Source organism: Hyalella azteca, unplaced genomic scaffold (genome assembly GCF_000764305.2).
Source record: "Hyalella azteca isolate HAZT.00-mixed unplaced genomic scaffold, Hazt_2.0.2 contig7133, whole genome shotgun sequence".
Lineage (NCBI taxonomy): Eukaryota > Metazoa > Arthropoda > Malacostraca > Amphipoda > Hyalellidae > Hyalella > Hyalella azteca.
In genome coordinates, this window is record NW_025937263.1 from 623,671 (window position 1) to 650,313 (window position 26,643).

The 26,643-nt window shown below is 42.0% G+C and overlaps 1 protein-coding gene across 1 annotated transcript in view; it reads right to left on the minus strand.

Annotated features, from left to right (window-relative positions):
* The window catches only part of LOC108679223 (WD repeat-containing protein 7), a gene marked incomplete at its 5' end in the record, with an annotated part of 36,801 nt that extends 15,419 nt beyond the window's left edge, over positions 1 to 21,382 (minus strand). The window contains 16 exon segments of the mRNA XM_047881136.1: positions 253 to 260; positions 407 to 577; positions 6,015 to 6,098; positions 9,247 to 9,315; positions 11,382 to 11,514; positions 13,414 to 13,685; positions 14,181 to 14,384; positions 14,799 to 15,036; positions 15,465 to 15,555; positions 17,021 to 17,050; positions 18,283 to 18,431; positions 18,943 to 19,133; positions 19,469 to 19,637; positions 20,234 to 20,312; positions 20,930 to 21,039; positions 21,202 to 21,382. Of these exon segments, the coding sequence (XP_047737092.1) occupies positions 253 to 260; positions 407 to 577; positions 6,015 to 6,098; positions 9,247 to 9,315; positions 11,382 to 11,514; positions 13,414 to 13,685; positions 14,181 to 14,384; positions 14,799 to 15,036; positions 15,465 to 15,555; positions 17,021 to 17,050; positions 18,283 to 18,431; positions 18,943 to 19,133; positions 19,469 to 19,637; positions 20,234 to 20,312; positions 20,930 to 21,039; positions 21,202 to 21,357 (2,154 nt within the window).
* Positions 21,383 to 26,643: the final 5,261 nt, after the last annotated feature.

The following is a 26,643-nucleotide window of genomic DNA, read 5'->3' on the forward strand; positions in this document are numbered from 1 at the left end:
ACATAGCTTGGTCCTGTTGTCTCAAAAGATCAAATGTTATGCACTTGATTCCTGTGTCTAGCTCCCTCCATCCACATGCATCTTCACACTTGGGTCACTGAAATGGTTTCTGATGGAACGTGGAGAGTACCTGTCTCTTATACACATCTAGATGTGTATAAGAGACAGGGCTTAGCTTCAACCCATTGTCTGGCCCCATTACTGCGAGCTGGCTTAGCTTCAACCCATTATCTGGCAACGATAAGTGGTTACATTTTCTTCTGTAGAAGTAACGTTTATAGCATTCATATACATAAAGTTATATGTGTGTTTACGTTAAATTACGTTACGTTACGATACGTTAAATTGAGATTAGTTCACTTTAGGTACGTTATTTCAAGATACGTGCCCGGGTATTGCTACTGACCGGACTTTGTGACGAGCCCGAAGGCGGGCGGGACTCTGGGTCTGAGGAGACCCAGCAGGGACAGGCAGGTGGCGTCCAGCGCCGGGTCCAGACCCCAGGAGTGCAGCACCGACAGCACCAGCTGTCCGATCTGCAGGGTCTGGCACGGCACCTCGATGTTGCGTGCGCCGTCTGACAGGTCGCGTAATATTACATGAATATATTTACTATTATCTTCATAATGATAACCGGAGAGAACATCTAGAATTCTAAGAATACTGATGGCCTGAATGAACATTAACAATTCCCAGCCTAATGTTGTCCTGAGTGAACACAAATCTCATGCCTGAGTGAGCTGTAGTATGCTCTATCTATAATACGTTACATTCCATAGCAAATACAAGTCTAAATTAGAGGTTACAGTAATAACCGTCAAATGTCCATGTTACAAGTCTATTATTAAATTATTTGTCAAATCCCATGCGCATCTACATCAACATCAAATTACAATTTAACTACGTAAACAACTCGTACACTATTCTGATCAATAGCATAAGCTTTGAATAGTTGCGTTTTACGTTAAGTGCAAATTTCACAGCATCTGTTTTGTGTCTATTAATGTATTTATAGAATTTGTATCAAAAAGCATTTTTGAATAACCTCAATTATTGTAGGTTAAAGTACAAATACTTCAGACAAATACGGTTGAAGCATTGCAACTGTCGTAGCATAAAAAAAAGCTCAGACGTAACAGTTGCCCAGAATTAATAAATCGAAAAGACTCCATAACTAAAGATATCAATTACTTTACAAACTGAAACAATGAAATAGAGATACTGAATCTTCTTTCCCGCAAATGAAAGGAACGGGTTCAGAATGTTCTTCACACGACACCGCGTTTTTATTCCTGCTGCAAGATAGGTGGTAAGCAGGGCGGTATCCAGTTTACGACTCGTAAGCAGGGCGGTATCCAGTTTACGACTCGTAAGCAGGGCGGTATCCAGTTTACGACTCGTAAGCAGGACGGTATCCAGTTAATACGACTCGTAAATAAGACGGTATCCAGTTTACGACTCGTTAGCAGTGCAGTATTTATTATTATTTACGACTCGTAAGCAGGGCGGTATCCAGTTTACGGATGCAGGGAACAGAGTTGCGGGGTTATTATATAGGAAGCAAATAACACACACAAGCAGCAAAGGGAGTCATGGTTTGGGGAATTGGACGGTGCACGGGAGAATAAGTCGAAGAGATTTCACGTGTTCAAGGCACACGACGACTATACATTCAGTTTATTACTGGGGCCTTAAATGTAATTTTATAAGGCAGGGGAGATTAGCAATAACGCTCGATCAATAAGGTGATATGTGCTCCTCCGTGTGTGAAAAATCTCTGCGTTGAAGTCTTACCACCATGGGAAGGTTACTCCAATTATTTGCGGGACAATGTAGGGGTAAGTGTGGTGAGGGAGAAGATCGCTGATCTTTAAGAGAATCTGCATCGCCAAGTAGGAACAAAACTCTACAGAAATTCGCTTAAGATATACCAACACACACAAGAAACTGGTAAAAATTCATACCAATGTGCAGAAAGTGGCTGCGCTTTAGAAGATCGCAATTACCATAGAACGCGTCAACGAAATTCAGGGATAAAAAGAAAGCGAATCTATGTAACTTATAGAACTTGGTGTATATATAAATGTACTTATGCCGCAGAATTAATGATAACAGCCACAACTTTCAACATTATAAGTATAATATTAACCAAATAATCGGCCCGGACCGTTGTTAAGATTGCACAACTCGTTGCTTTAGGTGTTGAACAAAATATGAAATTTACGTAACGCGTAACACCAGTGCACCGTTGAATTGCATCAAGCAACGGCAACGAAGAAATTCTACAAACTTCACAAATTTCTGCAAAATTTTACATTTTCTAATCAAGCGACAGCTGGATGCTGAACTAATTCATCTTCACATATAGAACCAAACCTACAATTCTGTGAGGAAAAAGCATGCATGTCTTAAAGTAGTCAATAAAAATTTTCCTAAGCCCATACTCTACTGAAGGTGACATAAGTTACATGGCATCTGATACGAAAAGCATTAACAAAACCACGGTCGCCTCTATACACGGTCGAGGAGCGGACACGCATCTCATCTACGCAACGATACGCAGCAGCTACGAATGTTTCCCGGCGAAGTTATTGAAGCATTTCCAGGCAAGTTTCCTGAACTTGTTTGTGACTGCATGAGTGAGGCACGGCGAAGATTATTGCCTGCAGTTACAAATTAGAGGAAGCAGACCAAACGAATTGTCTCTGCCATCTAAAACTCTGCACTATACGCATCACGAATAGACTAATGATAGCAATCGATGCATTGCAAAATCACAAATCACTAATAAAGCACTCTCAAAGGTATAGATAAACTTAGTATTTATAATATGGAACTCTATAGAAATTTTGTAAAATAAGTTACGAAATGAGAAATAAATGAACTAAATAAGAGAGGCGTTGATGAAGCATTGTAGCAGGCAGACTGACGACACTCATGGAACTGAGTGAGGCAATGTCTCACCGTGTGTGTGCAGCGAGTGTGGACGCGAGGCTTCGTGTCTTGTCTGCAGGAAGACTCCCGTACACGCCACATGATACCGCTGCTGGCGCCTGTACATTGTGCTGCTGTGTACACGCTAACATCTCTACTATACGCCACATGTCTACTATACGCCAAATGTCTACTACACGCCACAGGTCTATACTATACGCCAAATGTCTACTATACGTCTATGTCAACTATACGCCAAATGTCTACCATACGCCACAGGTCAACTTACGCCAAATGTCCAGTATACGCCTCATGTCTACTATACGCTACATGTCGCCCGGCCTACAAATGTCGTAACAATGGAACCCGTTATACCCTCACACTAACTAAAAAGTGCCAGAACCATCGCTAACCACTGACTTTGTTTTCCTGCGACCTTTTGCATTCACCATTTGATTAAAACATCGATAAATTGTTATTGTAGGGAGTGACGACAGAAGTGGTGTTATCGGGAAAATGATAACTCAGTAATAGCTTAATTGAATTGGTCTTGCATGATTCTTGAAATAAAATCGTAACAAGAAATCATTAACTTCAGCAATCAAAATTTACACTACGATGTTTGAATAAACAATAAGTAATTATATCATATATGCCTACTTCTAGACTGCACGCAAAATGAACGGACATGCAAGCGTTGAATTTCACTCTATATTCTGTGAATGAAACACATCTAATTAACTCTTCTAGTCAAAAAAACTCGGGGTGAACTTAGATTATATTAACCAAGCTACAATCGGTATAATTAGCATGGATAATGGAATATGCGTGAGAAAATTCGATAAACACTTCCAACTCCTGCCGAATTCTGATAGTGGCCTGTGTTCATAATTCACTTCGACGAGCGAGATCACTTTGCAACCTGTCCAATCGGAAGATGCATGCTTGCGTGCATAAAATTCAGCCTCTTCAATGCACACAGGAGCTCAGAAAATAATACAGTCAATACCGAGTTTATCGTGGGGCATGGCACACGCGAAACTATAAAGGCAAGATCGTAGAAAATTAAGTTCGAGAAATTCGACAGAGATCGGAAACACAAAGAAAAAATGAAACAATGCACACAAAATGCTGCAAAAAAGTCATACTTCAAAAATCTCTCGTGGTAAACAATGAGGAATTGCCTTATCTCTGGAACCAAAATGCCAACTAATGAAAGTCGTTAAAAAATTCAACTGACATTCACAAAACTGCATGCATTTCACCACAATACTTGATGTTGACAGAATTTGTGAGCCGTTTCATCATTCAATTGTTCCGATATTAAATATAACTAAATTATTTTTTGCAATATATTCCATTTCAGCGCTCTACCTTCGTAATTAAGAGACGCGTGATCAGCTTGAGTCTGCAACAAGATAGTCTGGAATCGTATAGCCACGTATGCATGACAACTTGTATTAATATTGCAGACACTGTCTGAACGCTTTAAGAGCCCTCACAGGAACAACATTCGGACAGAACAAAGTAACTCTCATACTTGTATAAAAATGATACATACGCTCAGTCCTGGACTATGCCAGTCCAACCATGTTATAGCAGTAATGTCCATTAGGCTCAACAACCACCTATAAACCATCCAAAAAGCCCCTCACTAGAAACGCACTTGATACCACAGACTCACGTCACATCATGTCCATTCTGAAACCAAAGTCCTCCAAAGATCCTTCGATCTGAGAACTACCCTCCTGCCCCTTTCTTTTTTAACCCCTCAGCCCCCGCCATTATTTTCAGAACCTGCTACGAACACCCTGACAAATTGTCAACAAGCCGTACTAACATATACCTCACACAATAGTACTCTATACCCTATCCACTCTCCCAGCTTATTTCATTAACATATACATACACACAACCAGAAACGTCCTCACTAATCTATACCCATAAACAAAGTACTGGATCCTCCCTCTAACATCAGCCGCACAGAGGAGCAGTTGAACTAAACAGACAGGGTAGACCTTGCCGGACTCCGCTGCGGCCACCATCCCTGACTGTACAAACCACCACCAAAGCAGCACCCACTCAGACATGTGCCGCTACAGCCAAGCAGTCTTCCACGCCATTGGACATCTCCTGCTCGAGTGCCAATTAAGAGCTGTCGGCTCAAAGGCTACAGGGCGGCATAATGGCAGTAACATAAGTATGGTCAGGACCGACTGCCGGTGGCATTTCTTTGCGAAGCGGGCTTCCTGGCTTCATCAGGACCCGAGGAATAACAAATTATAAACAATCGAAATAAAGACTTCGCGCGATTAGAGGTATGTTAATTCGCTCATACTATAGCATACAGTTTAAGTAGCCAACTACTGTCGATCATAGTTACAACGAAGCATCATGTTGAGCTTACCAGTGGGCTATATGTTGAACTTATCGTATGAACACTTATTGTTGAAGACTTGAGCTCACGAAGTAAGGTATGCAAGAACATGACATTCGTGCCGGACTTGCGCTTGTGACTCGCTTGTTTACATCTAAAGCCAACATTATGCGTCTACGGCGATACCAAAAACTGTAACATTGCCATGGGGATTGGCAGATAGATTAATGGCATGGTAATTTCTGAGCATCCATCCCCACGACTTCACGACGCGCAGGAACTCGAATGTCAGGAGCAAGTTGATACGAAAATATGAACTGTCCCGAGATTCAGGGGTCTACCGTCCCGACCTTTACGAACAAGCTGCCCTGACATTCGAGGACAAGTTGACCCGATGAGCACATATAAGGCAACGTGGATGTATGTCTGGGGTATCGATTGCGGCTCTGAAGTTGGAACCTAATACGCGATACATCGCGTAAGCAATGATCATGTAAACATGAATCAATAATGAACATGAAGTTAATAATGATACGAAGGAACATGCTATGTATATAGAGCAGGGAGAGGGCACTACGCAGGTATTAAACAAGCGAGAATGGCATCTAAGGAATATGTCAAGCCACTACAGGGACATGTTGTAGGAAGCAAACATGCGTGCAGGGGGCAAGGTGTGGGGGGAGAGGGGGAGACGTCACGGTACCGTCGTGCTGGTCGTGGGGTTCAGCCGTGCCTCCTGAACTGCCGTGTGCTGACGACGCCTTCTCCAGCGCCCGCCCGATCAGGTCTGCAGCACGACGCAATACCGTGCCGTGGAGAGCGTTATGTTACCGTGACGTGGAGAGCGTTATGTGTTACCGTGACGTGGAGAGCGTTATGTGTTACCGTGACGTGGAGAGCGTTATGTGTTACCGTGACGTGGAGAGCGTTGTGTTACCGTGACGTGGAGAGCGTTATGTGTTACCGTGACGTGGTGTGTTATGGACCGTTGCAGTGACGAAGAAAATTATTGTCGTTGGGATACGTACTTCAATTTCGAGAATATTTACGATTTAATAACATTCTTATATTATATCAAATGTCGAGGTGTTGGATGACGCAAAATCTCATCAGCGAAGTTGCAAGATGACGAAGGAGCGAGGAGATGCCGAGGCCGTGTGACGATGCAGGGCAAGAAGACGATGAGCATATGGAGGGAGTCAAACAAGAGCAAATATAGCGGCTGCGGGCATGGACAATGCCATGCGAACAATTCTCTGACAAATCATTGTAATTTGCATCCACAATACACAGCAAGAATGTATGGAGCAAAGAACAAGTGGATTAATGGGCAGCGACTGATGTAATATTTGCATGCGCACATGACAATCGCGTCTTGATCAATCAGAGTTATAAGGAACAGGCAATAGAAATTTTTTCGCAACCGATTCATTTGTGAACACGTTTGCCTACTCACGTTAACTCCTTGTTACCGTTCTTTAAGATGATAATACTATTGACGGCGCTTGAAATATCCGTAGACAAAGGGTTAACAGAGAATGTAAAATAATGATTGAAATGCATATACGATGCATATTTGCTGGCATCCGCCAAGAAAGCATACTGAAAAGTTCATACATGTCATTTATGCAATCGTGCGGAGTTCAAGTCATGGTTGTGCCGTAGAAATAGCATTATTGAGAGCGGACATCAATTCAACACATCGTAAACATGGTGCGATTTATATGAATACAACTCAAATAAATGTATTCATAAATTGGATGCACTTTGTAAAATTAAGCATTTTTGAATTTTTTTATTTCACCTGCGACTAATGTTAGGCTTCCATAATAGAGATGACACAAAATTTTCCTGCACAATACTATACTTTCATAAAATAATCCATGCGTATCAATTTCTTTGAGTCGTACTGTTCAGTAACTTGATAAGCAAATGAAATACTGCATCAAACTGTGAAGAATTAGCAGGCAAAATAATCGCGAGTCTAATGATAATCTCGCAAGCACAGGGAACGCTACGTGTTAATCTACAGTTCTACACTAAGTAAAATAATGCACAACGTACGAATGCGTCTTCATAGAAACCGCAACAAATAGTAGTAAAACTAAGACAAATAAAGCTGGCAAAATCACTGGGAAAACGTAACTAGGAAGCAAAAATACCATATGTTTCTTGATATTTCGATAAGTGTGTTATCGAACTATTTATCATCAGTAAACTGGCATCTGATATCAAAGCTCTTTATAAAAACGAGGTAGTGCTATATAAAAACGAAAAGCGCTATACGGAGACATGCGGTACAATGAGCACGGCGTAAGGCCAAAATAAAAATAGTTTAATTAAAACTACAACTACGAGAAAATTCCTCAAGATCATCAAGCGCAGAAAAAATCGCGTTTGACTTGCATTTGGAACTATCACAGCATAAAATTTAGCCAAGTTGAGTGCATGCATCACAAAATTCTCAAATGCAAATGCCCGTACATATTCTTGTGCCTGTGAGTGCAACTTTTGGAATACTTAATTTCCAATTAAGAACTCAAATGAATAGAAAGTCGAGCGGCTGATGCGAGTCAGTTCTCAAAACACGGCAAAAATGTTGTTAATGCTCGCGTGCTTTAAGCAACCAAACATTAAAATTGCACGAACAATGTTAAAATATTAAAAAAACTGTCTTGCTGATAAATATTGTCATTATTTGGTCATACCATTCAATAATTCACTAATGATTTACCATAATATAAAAGTATTAAACAGGATTTTCAAAATTATGGAACCAATTTAATAAATTCTCATTCATTCAAGTATCAATAAAAAATGTATAATATATACACCAATGGAAAGAGAAGATTCATTTTTTTCAAACTATTCAACTTTTTTTTAACCTAACTATATTTGAATCTTTTTGGATCAGTCACTCTACACTTCTGGCCACCGAGATCACCTGATCTCGCCCCATGTGACTATTTCTTGTGGGGTTACGTCAAGGAAGCTGTTTACGTCCCGCCTCTACCAGCAACTCTGTTTACGTCCCGCCTCTAGTCCCGCCTCTACCAGCAACTCTGTTTACGTCCTGCCTCTACCAGTAACTTTGTTTACGTCCCGCCTCTACCAGCAACTCTGTTTACGTCCCGCCTTTACCATCAACTCTGTTTACGTCCCGCCTCTACCAGCAACTCTGTTTACGTCCCGCCTCTACCAGCAACTCTGTTTACCTCAAAAGGGGGACATATTGAATAGGTATTTATATATTTAAAAAAATGAATCTTTCTTTTCCCATTGGTGTATAAATTATTCATTAAGAATTCATACTTAAATAAATATACATTTATTTTATTGAGTCCATCATACAGAATAACCCTGTACAGCAACAACAAATAAACTGTACTAGAAAATACTGTAAAAAGCGCAGGGTAAGCTCATTGTACTGCGAAGCAAAAAAACTGCAATCTGCGAATGAGTAGAAGAAAGCAGAACGAAATGCAATCGAAAAAAGCAGAACGAAATGCAATCGAATAAAGTAACACAAAATGCGAAACGATGCACCCAACTCGTGCTATGTATAAATAAGCCTTGCCAAACCTTCACTACAGACAACAGTCTCGATTCCATCATTCCGAGAAATACTTGATAAGATGAAATAAAACTGATTTGCGGGGAGACAAATTTGTAATTTTGATTAGGTAATATTTATGACACTCACACACTTTAGCTTATTAGGAATAATAAGAACAAATCTAAAATAATATGGACAAAACTATGTTGAACCAAAATGATTTCAGTGATAAAATTTCATAACGCGGGTGATAACTCGCTAAATTTCGCGGCATGATCGCTACTGTCGTCTGTGTGTGTGACTCATGATACATGCAAGCATAAAGCAAACAATACGTCCATAAGCAACATCGTGCGTGCAGCACCAAAGAATATCTTACCGTGCTTGTCCTTATCCTTCATTTTCTTCTCCATCTCGCCGGCCTTATCTTTGACCTTACCAAAGAACTCTGCAGGCCGCGGGGGAAAACATTACAGCCTCATTAATATTAATTAATATTAATATTTGCATCTCAGGTTTCCAACTGAACAGGTCGCTTTTACTGGTTTAATAAGAGGCTTTTTTATTATATGCTAATGAGAACGTCGTAAGCTGCCAGGTATATGGGCCACAGTAGCACGTTGATTTACAGACTCAGTATATATAATACAACAAATATTTAAGTCCCACACAAATAGAATTTACGGGCTTCTTAAAGCGGGTACCTATTCAGAGACTCATTCATATAAATAATCACAAGTCAACACGCGAATCAAAGTTATAGTAACAAATTAACAGGCATTAAATAAAGCGAAAACCGGCAGAACATTTCAATAAAATTGAAAGGTTCTGCCAATATTCAATAGTAATCATAAAGCGGCGAATAGCATATGATATTTTAGAAGCCATGTGAGATATTTGTTCATAATAGTAGGAGTAAATGATATATATTATTTGAAATGACATGCATGAGTAATAGACAGATAACACTAACATATATATTGAAGATAAGATTATAAACAACGAGATGTTTTCTGGTCGCACTGACGCACTCACAGAGACATAACAAAAATTGGACGCATAAAAACATGATCACGCAAGCGTTCACAATGCTGAATGCTGATACCACACATAATTGGTTATAACTATATTAAGAGATTTACAATGAATGAAGCATAAGTATTATGTGTTCAAGACTGCAATAAAGTAATAGCGAGTCTCAGCTCCTTCTCGGAGGAGGGAGAGCTAAACACAAAAATGTCGGTCGCGTGTCCGTGAGCACTCGTAGAGTGATGATGCTAGTGTGTCGAAAACAGGCGCTCCCTGTTTCCGCACTAAAAATACACTTTAAAAAATGAATGGATAATATCGTCCAAATTGTGACACACTTTCTTCACTGATACGCAATTATGTTCTGCCAAACTGGGTCAGGATGACGCACACGAAGGAGAAAGCGTTAGTTAGAAAAAAGTCTCGCTTACGTCCCTGAGTGCAATGAGCTACGGTGAACTTCATACACGGCTTGCTGACAGCGCACTGTGCAGTTCATATTATTGTTAATGCTGAACCTTTAACCGCCACGCTGTATGCTGACCTTTACTAGGATTATTTTTACTAAATAACTCCCTCTCCTTGTTAACTGATCCAAGCTAAGGGATATTAAAAGCGTCCTCATCAAAGGATATAACTCTGAAATAATCACTTTTAAAAATAAATAACTCTGAAATGTTCAGAATAAATTACTATAAAATAACTTTGGTTCAAGTTATACGCCCCAACGGGCAGCGACACACCAACCATAATGAACAATTAGTAAGTAAAAGGGGAGCGAGAGATGTGAAGAACAATTGAAGTAAATGGAGTGTAGATTCGGAATATAAGTGTTGTTAATACCAGGTACTTCAGTAGCGCACATTTAGAAACCAATGTAAACTATTAGATCGCATTGGCAACTTTCGAGCTGCCAGTTTTCAGCATTAGGCCCGTCACATCGACCGACGAAAATAAATTTTTTCTTTGTCCGTAATTCCCTGACTATGAAAAGAAGCTAATAAAATATGATGATAATTACGAAATTATTTACCGGTTCTACTGATTTCGTGAATAAATGTTACAATCGATCAGCACGCGATGCAGAATATTGAACTCAATTGAACATTCTCATGAGAAATTACGTACTCTTCGCATGGTCAGTGGTTGGGCTAACTTATTGGCAAATAATTGGACTAAGAATTGTCAGACGAGGATTTTCTCAACAAGATAAGCAAACTTCAAAGAAAAATACCGATTTGAAGAATAACTAATCGTTCAATTAGTAATTGGGGTAGTACCTAGAGTGAGGATTAAAAGAAGAATAAGATACGTTGGCCATACCTGCAATTTTTTCGCCAGCCTAAGGAGATATGGAGTGGATTACGCACCATCATCTCTTATTAATTAATTCGAGGGTATTGCCTGTAATGAGAACTAACAATTAACTCGAGGGTATTGCCTATAATGAGAATTAAAGGAATAAAAAGAGACGTGGCTCCATACCTGCAATTTTCTTAGCAGCCTCAGGAGAGGCGGGGTGAGTGAGCAGGTTGATGCGCTGGTAGTGACTAGTGCTAGTGAGCTCAGCGGCCTCTAGTGACCCTGGTGTCATGGCCGCGTACTCGTCAGCCAGTAGCTGCACTGTAAACCACCCGCAATATTATTACTTGTAGCTCTTATATAGAACTCTTATTAATAGTAATTGTATTAGCTGCTACCCATTATTACTCGTAGCTCTTATATAGAATATTATTAATGGTAATAGTATTAGCTGCTACCTATTATTACTCTTAGCTCTAATATAGAACACTTAACAATAGTAATAGTATTAGCTGCTACCACTTTATTTCACACAGATAGTATTGGAAAATGTAACTTTAATGGCATGGTTGGCTGCCTATGGACCGTCAAGGTTTGAATGTAACCTTGATTACTACAAAAAATGACTGCATCAACATGCGTTTAACATGTTACTTAAACCTAATTTAATGTCAGCAAAACTACCACTCATCATCGCTAATTAGGAGGATACAGATACGAAGGAGTTAAGAGGGCGGTAGGAGGATACAGATACGAAGGAGNCAGCACTCACCGAGCAGGTGCTGGGTGTGGTCATCAGCTGCAGCACTCACCGAGCAGGTGCTGGGTGTGGTCATCAGCTGCAGCACTCACCGAGCAGGTGCTGGGTGTGGTCATCAGCTGCAGCACTCACCGAGCAGGTGCTGGGTGTGGTCATCAGCTGCAGCACTCACCGAGCAGGTGCTGGGTGTGGTCATCAGCTGCAGCACTCACCGAGCAGGTGCTGGGTGTGGTCATCAGCTGCAGCACTCACCGAGCAGGTGCTGGGTGTGGTCATCAGCTGCAGCACTCACCGAGCAGGTGCTGGGTGTGGTCATCAGCTGCAGCACTCACCGAGCAGGTGCTGGGTGTGGTCATCAGCTGCAGCACTCACCGAGCAGGTGCTGGGTGTGGTCATCAGCTGCAGCACTCACCGAGCAGGTGCTGGGTGTGGTCATCAGCTGCAGCACTCACCGAGCAGGTGCTGGGTGTGGTCATCAGCTGCAGCACTCACCGAGCAGGTGCTGGGTGTGGTCATCAGCTGCAGCACTCACCGAGCAGGTGCTGGGTGTGGTCATCAGCTGCAGCACTCACCGAGCAGGTGCTGGGTGTGGTCATCAGCTGCAGCACTCACCGAGCAGGTGCTGGGTGTGGTCATCAGCTGCAGCACTCACCGAGCAGGTGCTGGGTGTGGTCATCAGCTGCAGCACTCACCGAGCAGGTGCTGGGTGTGGTCATCAGCTGCAGCACTCACCGAGCAGGTGCTGGGTGTGGTCATCAGCTGCAGCACTCACCGAGCAGGTGCTGGGTGTGGTCATCAGCTGCAGCACTCACCGAGCAGGTGCTGGGTGTGGTCATCAGCTGCAGCACTCACCGAGCAGGTGCTGGGTGTGGTCATCAGCTGCAGCACTCACCGAGCAGGTGCTGGGTGTGGTCATCAGCTGCAGCACTCACCGAGCAGGTGCTGGGTGTGGTCATCAGCTGCAGCACTCACCGAGCAGGTGCTGGGTGTGGTCATCAGCTGCAGCACTCACCGAGCAGGTGCTGGGTGTGGTCATCAGCTGCAGCACTCACCGAGCAGGTGCTGGGTGTGGTCATCAGCTGCAGCACTCACCGAGCAGGTGCTGGGTGTGGTCATCAGCTGCAGCACTCACCGAGCAGGTGCTGGGTGTGGTCATCAGCTGCAGCACTCACCGAGCAGGTGCTGGGTGTGGTCATCAGCTGCAGCACTCACCGAGCAGGTGCTGGGTGTGGTCATCAGCTGCAGCACTCACCGAGCAGGTGCTGGGTGTGGTCATCAGCTGCAGCACTCACCGAGCAGGTGCTGGGTGTGGTCATCAGCTGCAGCACTCACCGAGCAGGTGCTGGGTGTGGTCATCAGCTGCAGCACTCACCGAGCAGGTGCTGGGTGTGGTCATCAGCTGCAGCACTCACCGAGCAGGTGCTGGGTGTGGTCATCAGCTGCAGCACTCACCGAGCAGGTGCTGGGTGTGGTCATCAGCTGCAGCACAGGTCCCGCTTGCACCACGAAGCGCGTCAGCTGAGCGCCTGTCGTCAAGTCCCAGATGATGACAGCGAAGTCAGCACCACCTGACACCAGCTGGTTGGCTGGGTACCTGGGTGTTGGTACTGCACCTGCACCTGCTGGTCCTGCACCTGCTGCAGGTGCCCCGCCAGCGTCGCCGTGGGGGTACAGGAGGCACGTCACGCGTCGGGTGTGGCCGCGGAGAATCATGCTTTGCGGCACCGCTGCACACAACACTCGTTCTTATTATCATTATTTTATTTAATAATACCAATGATTTTCATGGTAATAAGTCATTTTTATTATGATTGATATAATGAAATAGATAGTCATAGAATTATGATACAAGAAATCTATAATCATGCTGCTCATGCAACACATCAGTTGACTCTCACATCAGTCGACTCTCACATCAGTTGACTCTCACGTCAGTTGACTCTCACATCAGTTGACTATCACATCAGTTGACTCTCACATCAGTCGACTCTCACGTCAGTACTGAGAGTGTAGTCATGACTCTCACATCAGTTGACTCTCACATCAGTTGACTCTCACATCAGTTGACTCTCACATCAGTTGACTCTCACATCAGCTGACTCTCACATCAGTTGACTCTCATATCAGTTGACGCTCACATCAGTTGACTCTCACATCAGCTGACTCTCACATCAGTTGACTCTCATATCACTTGACGCTCACATCAGTTGACGCTAACTGACCGTGCTGCGACTGCTCAGTATGCAGCAGGTGCAGCATGATAGCCTCAGTGGCAGGCAGGAGCAGGATGCTGCCATCCTCCCTGCCACACGCCACACGCCCTTGTGTGCCCAGGAACAGTGTGGCGCACACGCGCTGTCCTTCTGCCACACTGTCGCCACCCCCGCCACACAGGCCCTCCACAGGCGCCACGTGGTCCAGCAACCCTGTGGCATAAGTATTAGTATAAAAAATTTTTAGGTAATTTAACTGATACCGTACTTGCGGTACAATATGGCGCAACACAACAAGAAGGCGAATAGTTATCGTCCTTACCGATGAAGCAAGCGCCATTATAGCCCTCAACTACTGCTGCGATATGTGGCCCGCTTCAGGCTCAGTTAAACACGATCTTGGGAATAGACATGAACCCCGTCTATAAAATATGCATAAACTCTATTCAGAAAAGTGGCCATCCACAGCCTGGGTCGTAAAAACGGTCATAAAACCGTTCAAGAAAATGGATATTAACATTCATGAAAATGAATATTTTCATGAAAATACCGGGTCGTTCATAGAAATGAATATTTCGTGAGTCACACAGTAGCCACTGAGCGCTGGATGCATCTCAAGCAACCCACCGACAGGCGGTGGGTCGATCTTGGCCCACTCGTCCTTGAGGGAGGTGTGCACGGTGATCTTGGTGGTGGCGGGCTGGACGGGTGTGGCGGCGAGGAGTTTTTGTAGTTCCTGTGGCTGAAAGTCACGGATACGCCACAACACCACGCCACCTTCACAGTCGCCACGCACCAGCAGCTTCTCTGCGCCGCTCTGCACCGGCACCATCAGGTACTGCCAACACGGCGGCACCAGCAGCGTCTGGGTACAATGATATATCATTAGTGGGGCGCCATGGTTGGTCTTAGTGACGGTCCAGTGGTACCTACCTTAAGAGTCAATAATAGGATATAATTTAAGAGGCACTTATGTAGGAGCTGTATATGTTGACCCAAACGAAGGTGAAACGAAAGTAATTGTGACGTGGTCCTAAGGTATGCCAAGGCCATCATTAAAGTTAATCATTTTGGTATTTCACTATAAGTGTATAACACCGTAGAGGGAAGATATTTCCTGTACACTGGAGTACGATTCCTGGGCGTTTAGGACACTAGTACATGCATTAGTTGTCCTCACAGCTACGAGGCCAAATAACGATATGTGTGCATGCAGTTAATAGCTTAACAACAATATTGCCGCAACTCATTGAACTCTAGTGAGAGATAAGAGCCCCTGAGTCTAATACTAACGTTGGTGGTGGGAGGTTTACACACGCCGATCAGGATAGGAGAGGAGTCGTCGGACTGCTTGCGGTGAAACTCCTTTGTGCCCACGACGCAACTGCAGACACAGCTAGCGTTACTCTCAATTATCAATAATAATTTTTTAATTAAATAATGCTGAAAAAACCTTAATATACCTAATAAATAATTAATAATGACTGCGCAGGAGCCCTGAAACTATTATTAAAGGACTCAGCGAGCGATCATAACTCGACGCTTGATTCAAACCAAATTTAAACAGCGGCTTCAATAGTGTTTGAAGAGATCAGATATATGGAGTTGAGTAGTACTAAATATTTAATTGGAAGTCATATCCCACAATTCTTGCTTAATAAATCGAGGCTTGAATTTTTGTAAATTTTCTACTAAACTTGCACAGCAAAAGTTCCGATGAAAATTTACTAGGTTTTCGAACACAAATGACGGAAATTAAATTCAAAGAACCCATTTAGCAGGAAAACTTACTATCTAATTATCAAAAAAAGTCTGGACTAGAGGAGAGCGTGAATGCGCTAGTTTTCAAGAGGTCGAGGTAATAATTATTGATTTCGGTGGGATCAATAATTGTTGATCAAGGTAGGAGAGGAAGGGGAGAAGCTGACAAATTCGTAGCTTGCTTCTGCCACTAATTGAAAAGAATTAACGCAGTTCCTTCACGTGGATGATGATTTGCTGGCATTCACCACTGTTACTGATCCTTGTTGAGTGCAGGAAATACAGGGTATACACTGAAGCATGCGTTGAGAAATACATAGAGCGTGTGTGCAACATGAATTAAGGACTATACAGTGGGAGTAACAGGAACACAGGACTACAACAACACAGATCTACTATTAATTGCTTCTAGATATTTCCTAAATATATCAGAAATCAAACAAAGTAGCACGACATGTTTGTGGAGAAAAATCCGTTTTATATGCTAGATCTCTTTTTGTAAGCGAAAGCGGTCATTGTAAATGCTGTGCAGATTTATTTAAAACTGACATTTATAAACACAAACTACATACATACTCGAATGTATGTTGACAGCAACAAACGAACAACGAAAGAGATCAACTAATATTGTATTCGTCTAAATGGCTACACGCAAATGATCAATGAATATGGATATTGGATTAGCTCAAGCAATGAATAAAATAGCGACGGAAGTGATGGCAGAACAAGCGAACGGAATCGAAAGAATGTTGATGAAATTATGTACTACTAAGAAACATAATGAAGGGATCGAATCGTACCAGGCATATGAAAGTTTCAGATATAGGTACACATATAATGTTTCAAGGACAGCAGTACGAAAATCGGCTAGTAGACGATTTTTCTAAAGAATAATCTGACGATGGTGAGGAAATATAAGAGGAGGAATCACAAGCCATAAGCTAGCATGAAAAGTGAGGGACAGCGCACGAGGGTTATACAGAGGGAAGCTGAGGGATAATACAGTAGGGCAGTACATAGGGATGTATAGAGGGGAGTACAGATGGCGGTACACAGGGCAGCAGGCACGGTACCCACAGTTTACTGACCTAGCGCCTCGCCTCGAGCCCTCGCTTCTCCTTCAGGAGGACAGTGAGAGAACGTTCAGGTGATTAGCGGTGAGTGGTCGGGTGATTAGCGATGAGTGGTCGGGTGATTAGCGGTGAGTGGTCAGGTGATTAGCGGTTTGTTAGGTGCGGTGCAGTGGACGATTGTTAGGTGTGGTACAGTGGACGATTGTTAGGTGCGTTACAGTGGACGGTTGTTAGGTGCGGTGCAGTGGACGATTGTTAGGTGCGTTACAGTGGACGGTTGTATAGATGAAGTCTGCTATGTCTCGTTTTGTACCACGTATTTCATTTTAAACGTCATGGGCAATAACTTAATGTACATTACATATTGTGCAAGATACCTGGTATAGTGGATACCGGAGCATTGAAATATTGTACAGTGCAGTGAACAAAAAGGCGTAGGCAGTACGTACGTTCATTCAATGATACACCAAAATGCAGTGAACAACTGTACTGTGCAGTGAAAATGAAAACCTGGTCATAAAATATAGCAGTGCACTAAATGATGAGCCGTGACAACAAGTACAGTGCGCTGCTCGGTAGTGCATGTCACCACACAGATTTAAAGTGCAATTCAGTGCAGAACTGTTCAATGCGAAGAGCAGATCAAGACCACCACTGTTCAGCAGTGCAGAAGCTACCGTACGGTGCAGGGAAGCAACCTAGTTTACTACACGACGCTGATTTCAAACAATGCACCAGTAAATTGATACAGAAAATAACAGAATGGTAGCTGAAGCGATCGTGATAGACGGTGGAAACTATTCTTCGAAAGAACTTCACGTTAAGTTCTTCACAAAAGTTCAGGTAGCGCACTGCTTTTATCATCCCCTGCATTTAATCTCATACCCTATGTCAGCGTGCGGACTAGAAGCGTCACTGTTTTGGTTGGGTTAGGATTGTGACAACAGTTCTGTGATGCAGCCAGGCCTCTACGGCGTAGTCACTACAACTTTGCGTCATGATGCTGCTTTGACTTCGTGATACGAGAGGAACATTTTTTATCATTCTCAGCCGCAATACTCCTGTCTGATACTGTTTACTCTTCCCAGCTGCAATACTTCTCTTGCTGCTTACTCTTCCCAGCCGCACTACCCCTCTCACTGCCTACTATAGGCACTACACTACCACCCGTAAACAAGAGCAACAGGGGCAGCCCTACCAACAGAGGCAAGGGCAGCCCTACCAACAGAGGCAAGGGCGGCCCCACCAGCAGCGGCAGGAGGTGGCGCAGGTCTCACTTGTTAGGCAGCTTGTAGACATAGCCGCGTCCTGTCTCGCCCCACACCACGACCGCCTCGTTGCTCAGGAAGCTGCCGCCGCTGTACGCCGTCTCGCCGTCCCGCGTGCCGCACTCCGCCAGCTGCGAGAAGTCGCCCGCGTCGTACACCTAAACATCAAACGTGTACATGCTCAATTGTTCTACATTGCAAATGCTTTATGTTCTGAATAACATTTATGCAATTTATTGCCGTGTACTTATACACTAAACGTAAGGTAGGATTTGTTTCCATACACTAGCCAGACGTGCACAATAATAAGTGTGGAATTTGGTAGGTAAACATGGCGTGTGAGGATCTTTAAAAATGTATCTGTGCACAACTAATCTGTAGCAAAGTAAGTTTCAAAGTCTACGAAAAAATATGCCTGGCAAAACTAACTATGTGTAATCAAAAAAAGTATGAATAAATTTGTTAAACATACACACAACATTGAACCAAGGGAGACAAAATAAGGGAAAACGAATGTAAGATGCGCGGAAGAGGCAGCAAGATGGGAGGTAGGAAGAGGCAGCAAGATGGCAGGAAGAGGCAGCAAGATGGGAAGAAGAGGCAGCAAGAAGGGAGGAGGAGGCAGCAAGATGGGAGTCATAAGATATTAAATGGTAAGAGCTGCCATGCCTGCCAGCTCTTAGGCGTGACAATAAGGACGGTGCGCTGGTTGAAGGCGCAGCAGACGAGGCACTTGGCGTTGGTGGCGCGCAGCTTCTTGCTCTCATGTTCTTTGATGGCCTCGCCGCGCCCCACGTCCTTGTCACTCACCGTCCACACCTTGACCCATCCACCCTGGGTCACCCCCAGCACCACCTCGTCTGCACACCAGGGGACGTACACTACAAAAAATGCATGGTTATTATTATCCAAATAGCGACACATTTTCATGCCCTCAGCACAAGCTGATAGCGGACGTACCTAGCACTAATATGACATTGCCTGGCTAAGCTTGGTTAGAATGACCTACACTGAGAGAACAAGTGCTTCACTATCTGGGTGAAGTGTCACCCTTTTTCTCAATGCACTAGCTTATTAAAAGAAGTTACAAGCTCATTAGACACCAGAAGAGCAATGCATTATTTAATTTTTATGTTATAGTGCAGAAAAATGTTATAAAATTAATTTGTAATTGAAATGCAAAATTATATTTTACCATTGCGTTTGGACGGCCTAAGGACGTGGATGGACGCAATCCAGTCAGGGTTGAGGCGACTACACAGAGTGCAGAGCAGCTGCAAGGACGCTGGGTCGTAGATGTGAATCTCAGGATAATTGCCAATGCAGAACAACCGGTACTCCTTTGAGCCGAGCATCTGATATGTCTGTAAAGAAACATATTATTCAGTTTTTTATTATTTATTTATTTCAGCATCTGATGCACTTGGATTTAAAATAACTTCAGTGATCATACATAGATAATGAGAGTGTGCACTGTAAGTAAAATATTGACACAGAACTGCTGATGCTCACAGAACAGTAAGATTTTCCTCTCACAACACATGGCCCAACTCTGAGAACAAAATCTGGTACAACAGAATTAAATTTTTAATGGAATTCATTAGGAAACCTTCAAGTCCAAAAATTAGCAATTATGCAAATTTGAACACTAGATACTATAATATAAATATTATTATTGAACACAATGCAAAGTATACCTACATACCCACTAACTGTTTTTTTTAATAAGTTACAGAAGAAACAAATATTTCTAAATCCATTCATTTAATTGGTTGCCATGTGTGTTGCAATGCAGATATTTGACAGCAATACCATCATTCAACTTTTGTTTATGAATTAATTTGATTTGTAATTTGGGTTTTCTCATCACTTCAGAACACTCAAGATTATTTCCTTTAAAATGCATTTTATTATGTTCTCAAAATACTGATACATTAAAATAAGGCAAGAGCCAACTCACTGTGATGTTAGAATGAATGTAATGAGAAGTGACAACTTCTAAGCAACGCCCGTCTCTGAGGTCCCAGACGCAAAACTCTCTGTGAACAGGCAAATAAAATTACCAGCTTAATTCATCCATAACAGCAATTAGTCTCATTGCTACTAAGTAATTATAATGATCACTGTTTTCACAGGCACAGATTCAATATTATGAGTAGATTTTCCGTAAAATATCTCCATCTTTAATCTTTATATATACCTATACCAGGTAGTACGGTATACAATGAAAATTATTTTCTTGAATAATAGGCATGACACTTTTAGGCTTTTATCAGAATCCAAAATAACTTGCAAGGTGGTAAAATATTTTAATATGTAGGCCCTTATTAAGCTTTATTCTAAATCCAAGGTAAATTGACAAACTAGTATAAATGAATTTTTTTCAAGATGAAGCATACAGAATCTTTAGCTACAATCTATATCAAACAAAAGCATAAGAAAAATTATTTCCTTGAAATAATTTTTAAAACTAAGACATATCACAACTTTATCTTTACAAATTTACGGTAAATTGGACTATTGTCAAAATATTTATTCACAAATAAAATAAAAAATAATCATCTACTAAAACCTTGCCAATGAAAGCATTTCCAGTTGTCTAGAAGGAGGAACAAATAATGTACATAATTAGAACATAACAAGAAGAACAATTAACCCATTTTGGGCAGCGCTGACGATGGTATGCACGGGGCTGCTGCTACTGCTGCTCTCAGCAAGGCATGATATGGCAGACGAATGTCCCACCAGCATCACACGAGGTATCATCTATAGGAACAAAAATATACTAATTAAGGTGTATATGTAGGTAACAGAGTTAAAGATTGCAAAAGCTATCAATGCATTAACATTAAATTTTTAATTCATCCTAATGTGATGTTTAAGGCAAATTCCATGTCTCAAGTCTCCTGTAATTTGCAAAACTCTCACCTTTAATTTAGGGGGATCAAAGTCCCATACACAGATCTGGCCATCCTGTGAAGCCGTCACCAGTGTTTTTACGTCCTTAGTGAGCAGAATGCAGGAGATGTTGTGGGTCGGTGGCTCCCGTCCCCATAGCACCAAAGGGATTGCCAGACTACCCATTGTGCTTGGAGGACTAAAACAAAGTCTGCAAAATATATATAAGTTTTTCTGAACTTTTTATCAATCATCAATTCCAACATTACAGCAGACAGTTAAATTCTATCATCAATATCACAACATATATAATACATAGATGTCAGTAAAAGTATAGGTATATATATTGTATTTTTTTTTGTTCATGTTTTTCTCGTTGAGAAATAAAGAGGTCATTGAATCAGACAAAAATACCCCTGTGCACAGACAATTTCACCAATTCCTACAAACCCTACCTAACTTCTGTTAAAATCAATAAAAATATTTAGCTAATTTTCACCTGCCATTTTTAAAAATTATTCATTACATACTTGATAATTTTCAAACTTGTTGAAATTTCCAAATTTGCTAGGCTGTGAATTTTCAGTTCTTTTTCTCCATGCCTCATTCTTTATAGGAATGAGTTTCTAAATAATGAGGTTGGCAGCAAGACTTGGTTCTACAGTTACATTGGGTGGGTTTATTTGTCGGTATAATGTTGGAGAATCAGTATTGATACCGCTAAAGGCTACTAAGCTTTATTTTCAGAACTTGGGCTTGTTCCTAATTTCTTTAGGTTTCTGTTCCTCCAGCAGGTATATTGGCAAACCAAATTTTTTAAAAATCAGTTAATTACAAATTTCCTCATTTATTCTAGATTTAAACCAATTTCTTATGTATGAATTTTTTTTAAGATTTAATTGAAGGGAAGCAATTGAAAAAGAAATTGAAAGGATATCATCAAGGAACTGAGAGGCAATTAAATAATGAGACTACATCTTCAAAGCTCAAGACCCTTGAAGAAGTTTGTTCACTTCTTATTTCAAGTGCATAATACAATAATGTAGCTATGTCACTAGGTATTGATGGAAATCACAAAGAATAACATCTTCATTATGTACATTCACTCACAAATACATGAAAAACTGCCTATTATTCAATCTACAAATAAAAAACTGATCGCTGATGCAATCAGGATTCAGGAATACCATGCAAATGGAAACAATAACAAAGAAGGTAGTAGAGATATCAATCAATAGGACATCAATATATACTCATGTAAAAAATGAAAGATTCAAATTCTTCTATATTATAAATTTTTCAGTAGCTGACATTCAACAGAATAGTTTAATAACCTTTGTAAATGTTATACATGCATGCAGAATCAATCGTGTTGCATCAGACTCAAATCTAATGATGGTTACTGGTTAGTTCCCAGTACCGTACACGATCAGTGGGTGAGGTAACTACAGTGCATTAACTGCAGATAAAACTCCCAAACTTTGAGACAATAATTGAGTGAATATTTTATGTGATATGAGCCGTCTAAAGTTCTAATAATGTAGAAATCACAAGGTTCACAGAATCTAAAGGTTTGAATGCTAAATTTTTGAGTACTCTAGTCTAGTCATTCAACTGAGTCAAGTGTCATGTTAATTGTGCATCGCCTTTTCTTTGATAAGTTTCTCTGATTGCAATGAGTCTTCCTCAATTTGAAAGCTGACATAATGAATAGGTGCAATTGCAATAAAGGTTTATTTGTGATTAATTTGAAACCATTATGTTAAGAGAAAATAGTGGTATTTCCTTCTGTAGATCCCTTTTGCTCATCTGTGAGTGATGCGCTCAATTAACAATCTTGGGACCTACTCTGTGTTGCCTGACTCAATGTTCATTCCAAAGCCGATTTCTGATGGCCTGCAAACCTGTTTCTAGTTGCCTGCTAAATGCCTGGAACGTTTTTCTTAAGGTGGAACGCTTTTTATAAAGTGAACCACTAATCTAAGAATTTCATCCTGTGTATGATAATGTTGGTATGGTATGTGATATCCATGATACTTCAGTGGTCTGCTTATAGGACTCAAAAGTGAACTTGAGCCTGAGGATGAGTCTAAAAAAAAGTCTCTGATTTGACACTATGCTCTAATTTTTATACATGTCATGGTCATCCCAGGCTGTAAAGTAGGGCCTTTCAGCTCGAGATATCGGCGTCTTTTCAAGCTCTCCATCAGCCACCTCGACCTTAAATCAGCGCCCAATCTGTCCATGACCGATCATAAACTATGGCTCGGGCAGCCATGACCGATCACAAACTATAGATTGCTCAATCAGCCCGCCATTACCGCGCGCATCTCCAGCTTGCTTGTATCTGTTACCCTATCACAATGTGCATACGTCAGGCGCGCCCATGCTACTGCTGAAAAAATTTGTCAATCTATTGTGTTCTAACGCGATCTAATGTGTTCCAACGCGATCTATTGCGTTGTAACGCGATCTATTGCGTTGTAACGCGATCTATTGCGTTGTAGCGCGATCTATTGCGTTGTAACGCGATCTATTGCGTTGTAACGCGATCTATTGCGTTGTAACGCGATCTATTGCGTTGTAACGCGATCTATTGCGTTGTAACGCGATCTATTGCGTTGTAACGCGATCTATTGCGTTGTAACGCGATCTATTGCGTTGTAACGCGATCTATTGCGTTGTAACGCGATCTATTGCGTTGTAACGCGATCTATTGCGTTGTAACGCGATCTATTGCGTTGTAACGCGATCTATTGCGTTGTAACGCGATCTATTGCGTTGTAACGCGATCTATTGCGTTGTAACGCGATCTATTGCGTTGTAACGCGATCTATTGCGTTGTAACGCGATCTATTGCGTTGTAACGCGATCTATTGCGTTGTAACGCGATCTATTGCGTTGTAACGCGATCTATTGCGTTGTAACGCGATCTATTGCGTTGTAACGCGATCTATTGCGTTGTAACGCGATCTATTGCGTTGTAACGCGATCTATTGCGTTGTAACGCGATCTATTGCGTTGTAACGCGATCTATTGCGTTGTAACGCGATCTATTGCGTTGTAACGCGATCTATTGCGTTGTAACGCGATCTATTGCGTTGTAACGCGATCTATTGCGTTGTAACGCGATCTATTGCGTTGTAACGCGATCTATTGCGTTGTAACGCGATCTATTGCGTTGTAACGCGATCTATTGCGTTGTAACGCGATCTATTGCGTTGTAACGCGATCTATTGCGTTGTAACGCGATCTATTGCGTTGTAACGCGATCTATTGCGTTGTAACGCGATCTATTGCGTTGTAACGCGATCTATTGCGTTGTAACGCGATCTATTGCGTTGTAACGCGATCTATTGCGTTGTAACGCGATCTATTGCGTTGTAACGCGATCTATTGCGTTGTAACGCGATCTATTGCGTTGTAACGCGATCTATTGCGTTGTAACGCGATCTATTGCGTTGTAACGCGATCTATTGCGTTGTAACGCGATCTATTGCGTTGTAACGCGATCTATTGCGTTGTAACGCGATCTATTGCGTTGTAACGCGATCTATTGCGTTGTAACGCGATCTATTGCGTTGTAACGCGATCTATTGCGTTGTAACGCGATCTATTGCGTTGTAACGCGATCTATTGCGTTGTAACGCGATCTATTGCGTTGTAACGCGATCTATTGCGTTGTAACGCGATCTATTGCGTTGTAACGCGATCTATTGCGTTGTAACGCGATCTATTGCGTTGTAACGCGATCTATTGCGTTGTAACGCGATCTATTGCGTTGTAACGCGATCTATTGCGTTGTAACGCGATCTATTGCGTTGTAACGCGATCTATTGCGTTGTAACGCGATCTATTGCGTTGTAACGCGATCTATTGCGTTGTAACGCGATCTATTGCGTTGTAACGCGATCTATTGCGTTGTAACGCGATCTATTGCGTTGTAACGCGATCTATTGCGTTGTAACGCGATCTATTGCGTTGTAACGCGATCTATTGCGTTGTAACGCGATCTATTGCGTTGTAACGCGATCTATTGCGTTGTAACGCGATCTATTGCGTNTTGAAATGATTCATCACAAGCTGCTTTGTTATCCATTGTCAGTGCCGTGAGGCTCTCTCAATGCAAGCACTCAAATATATGCACTTAGAACCATCAGAACTGCACGCTACATTGAGTAGTTCTGATGGCTCTGGCCTCTGAGCACGTATGCTTAGGTGCTCAAATATACACTCTCACAACAATCAGAACTGCGCGCTACAGCGCGTAGTTTAGGTGGTTGTGAGCACGTATGCTTGGGTGCTCAAATGTAGCTCTCACAGCAATTGGAACTACGCGCTACGACATGTAGTTATGATCGTAGCATGTGGATCATTGTGGCGCATCGGCCATATCGATCGTAAATCGCGATTTATGGAGAAGCATAATTGGCGACCGGCGTCCAGTGGCATCCACCTCGTACTCTTTGGTGCATGAAATCAGCATCCTCGACCTATGTTGTGCCATGCTTTACAGTCTTGATGGCAACTACCTTTTTATTGTTCAAAGGGACAAACAATTTAAACATCCAAGTTTCCTTTAGATGGTACTTTGGTGAGTTGGTGTACAGACTCTTCAGTCTACACTCTACAGACTGGTTAGAATTCCACTATGAATTCTCTTTTGCTTCATTTATTATGCAGTTTGATGTTGTAAGAGGTGGTGCAAGTGTACCATTGGTCAGTCAATAAAGGAGCATTGATTGGTACAAAATCTCAAAATGCTAGGTTTTTTCAAGTATTATCACTATTATGTTACCTGCCTATAGAATTCCACTAAGTCAGGACAATGATACTATATTGTTCCACTTATATAGGGTAAACACGGTACCATCAACCGGGGTAACTGGGGACTGGCGGGGCAACTCGGGACACACCTCCGACACGGCATAAAACTGTTATAGTAGCGAAACTAATTGGAATATTGCAAAACTAAATATAGTGGCGTAAACAACAACATTTTTCCTATCTATGTAGTATAAAGGCAGTCGAAAAATACAACATTTACTAGCTTTGAAAAATTCCTGAGAAAAATGGTGAAAAACGCCGTTTTGAAAAGTTACTTCTGCTAAGGTCTGTAGCAAAAAAATATTCGCCATATTAAAAAATTTTACTTACATAAAAGTTGCACCCAGGTGTCGGCTTGAAAACGTAATTGGCAGATTTTGCCTATCTCATTCCAAAAAAAAATTGCGGCCATTTCCGCACGGCGGGGCTACTCGGGCCACCCCCCCCGGGGCTAGTCGGGACACCTCCAAAAACGCATTTACGGTAGAACCTCAGTTAGCAAATGCTCCAATTATGAAAAAAATTGATTAAAAACAAAGAATATTGATCACATTTTCCTTGCTCAGCGAAAAAAATTTCACTTATCGAAAAATTAGTGCATCATCAGTCATCACAAAATTGTGCATAGCATGTCATGTATAGAAT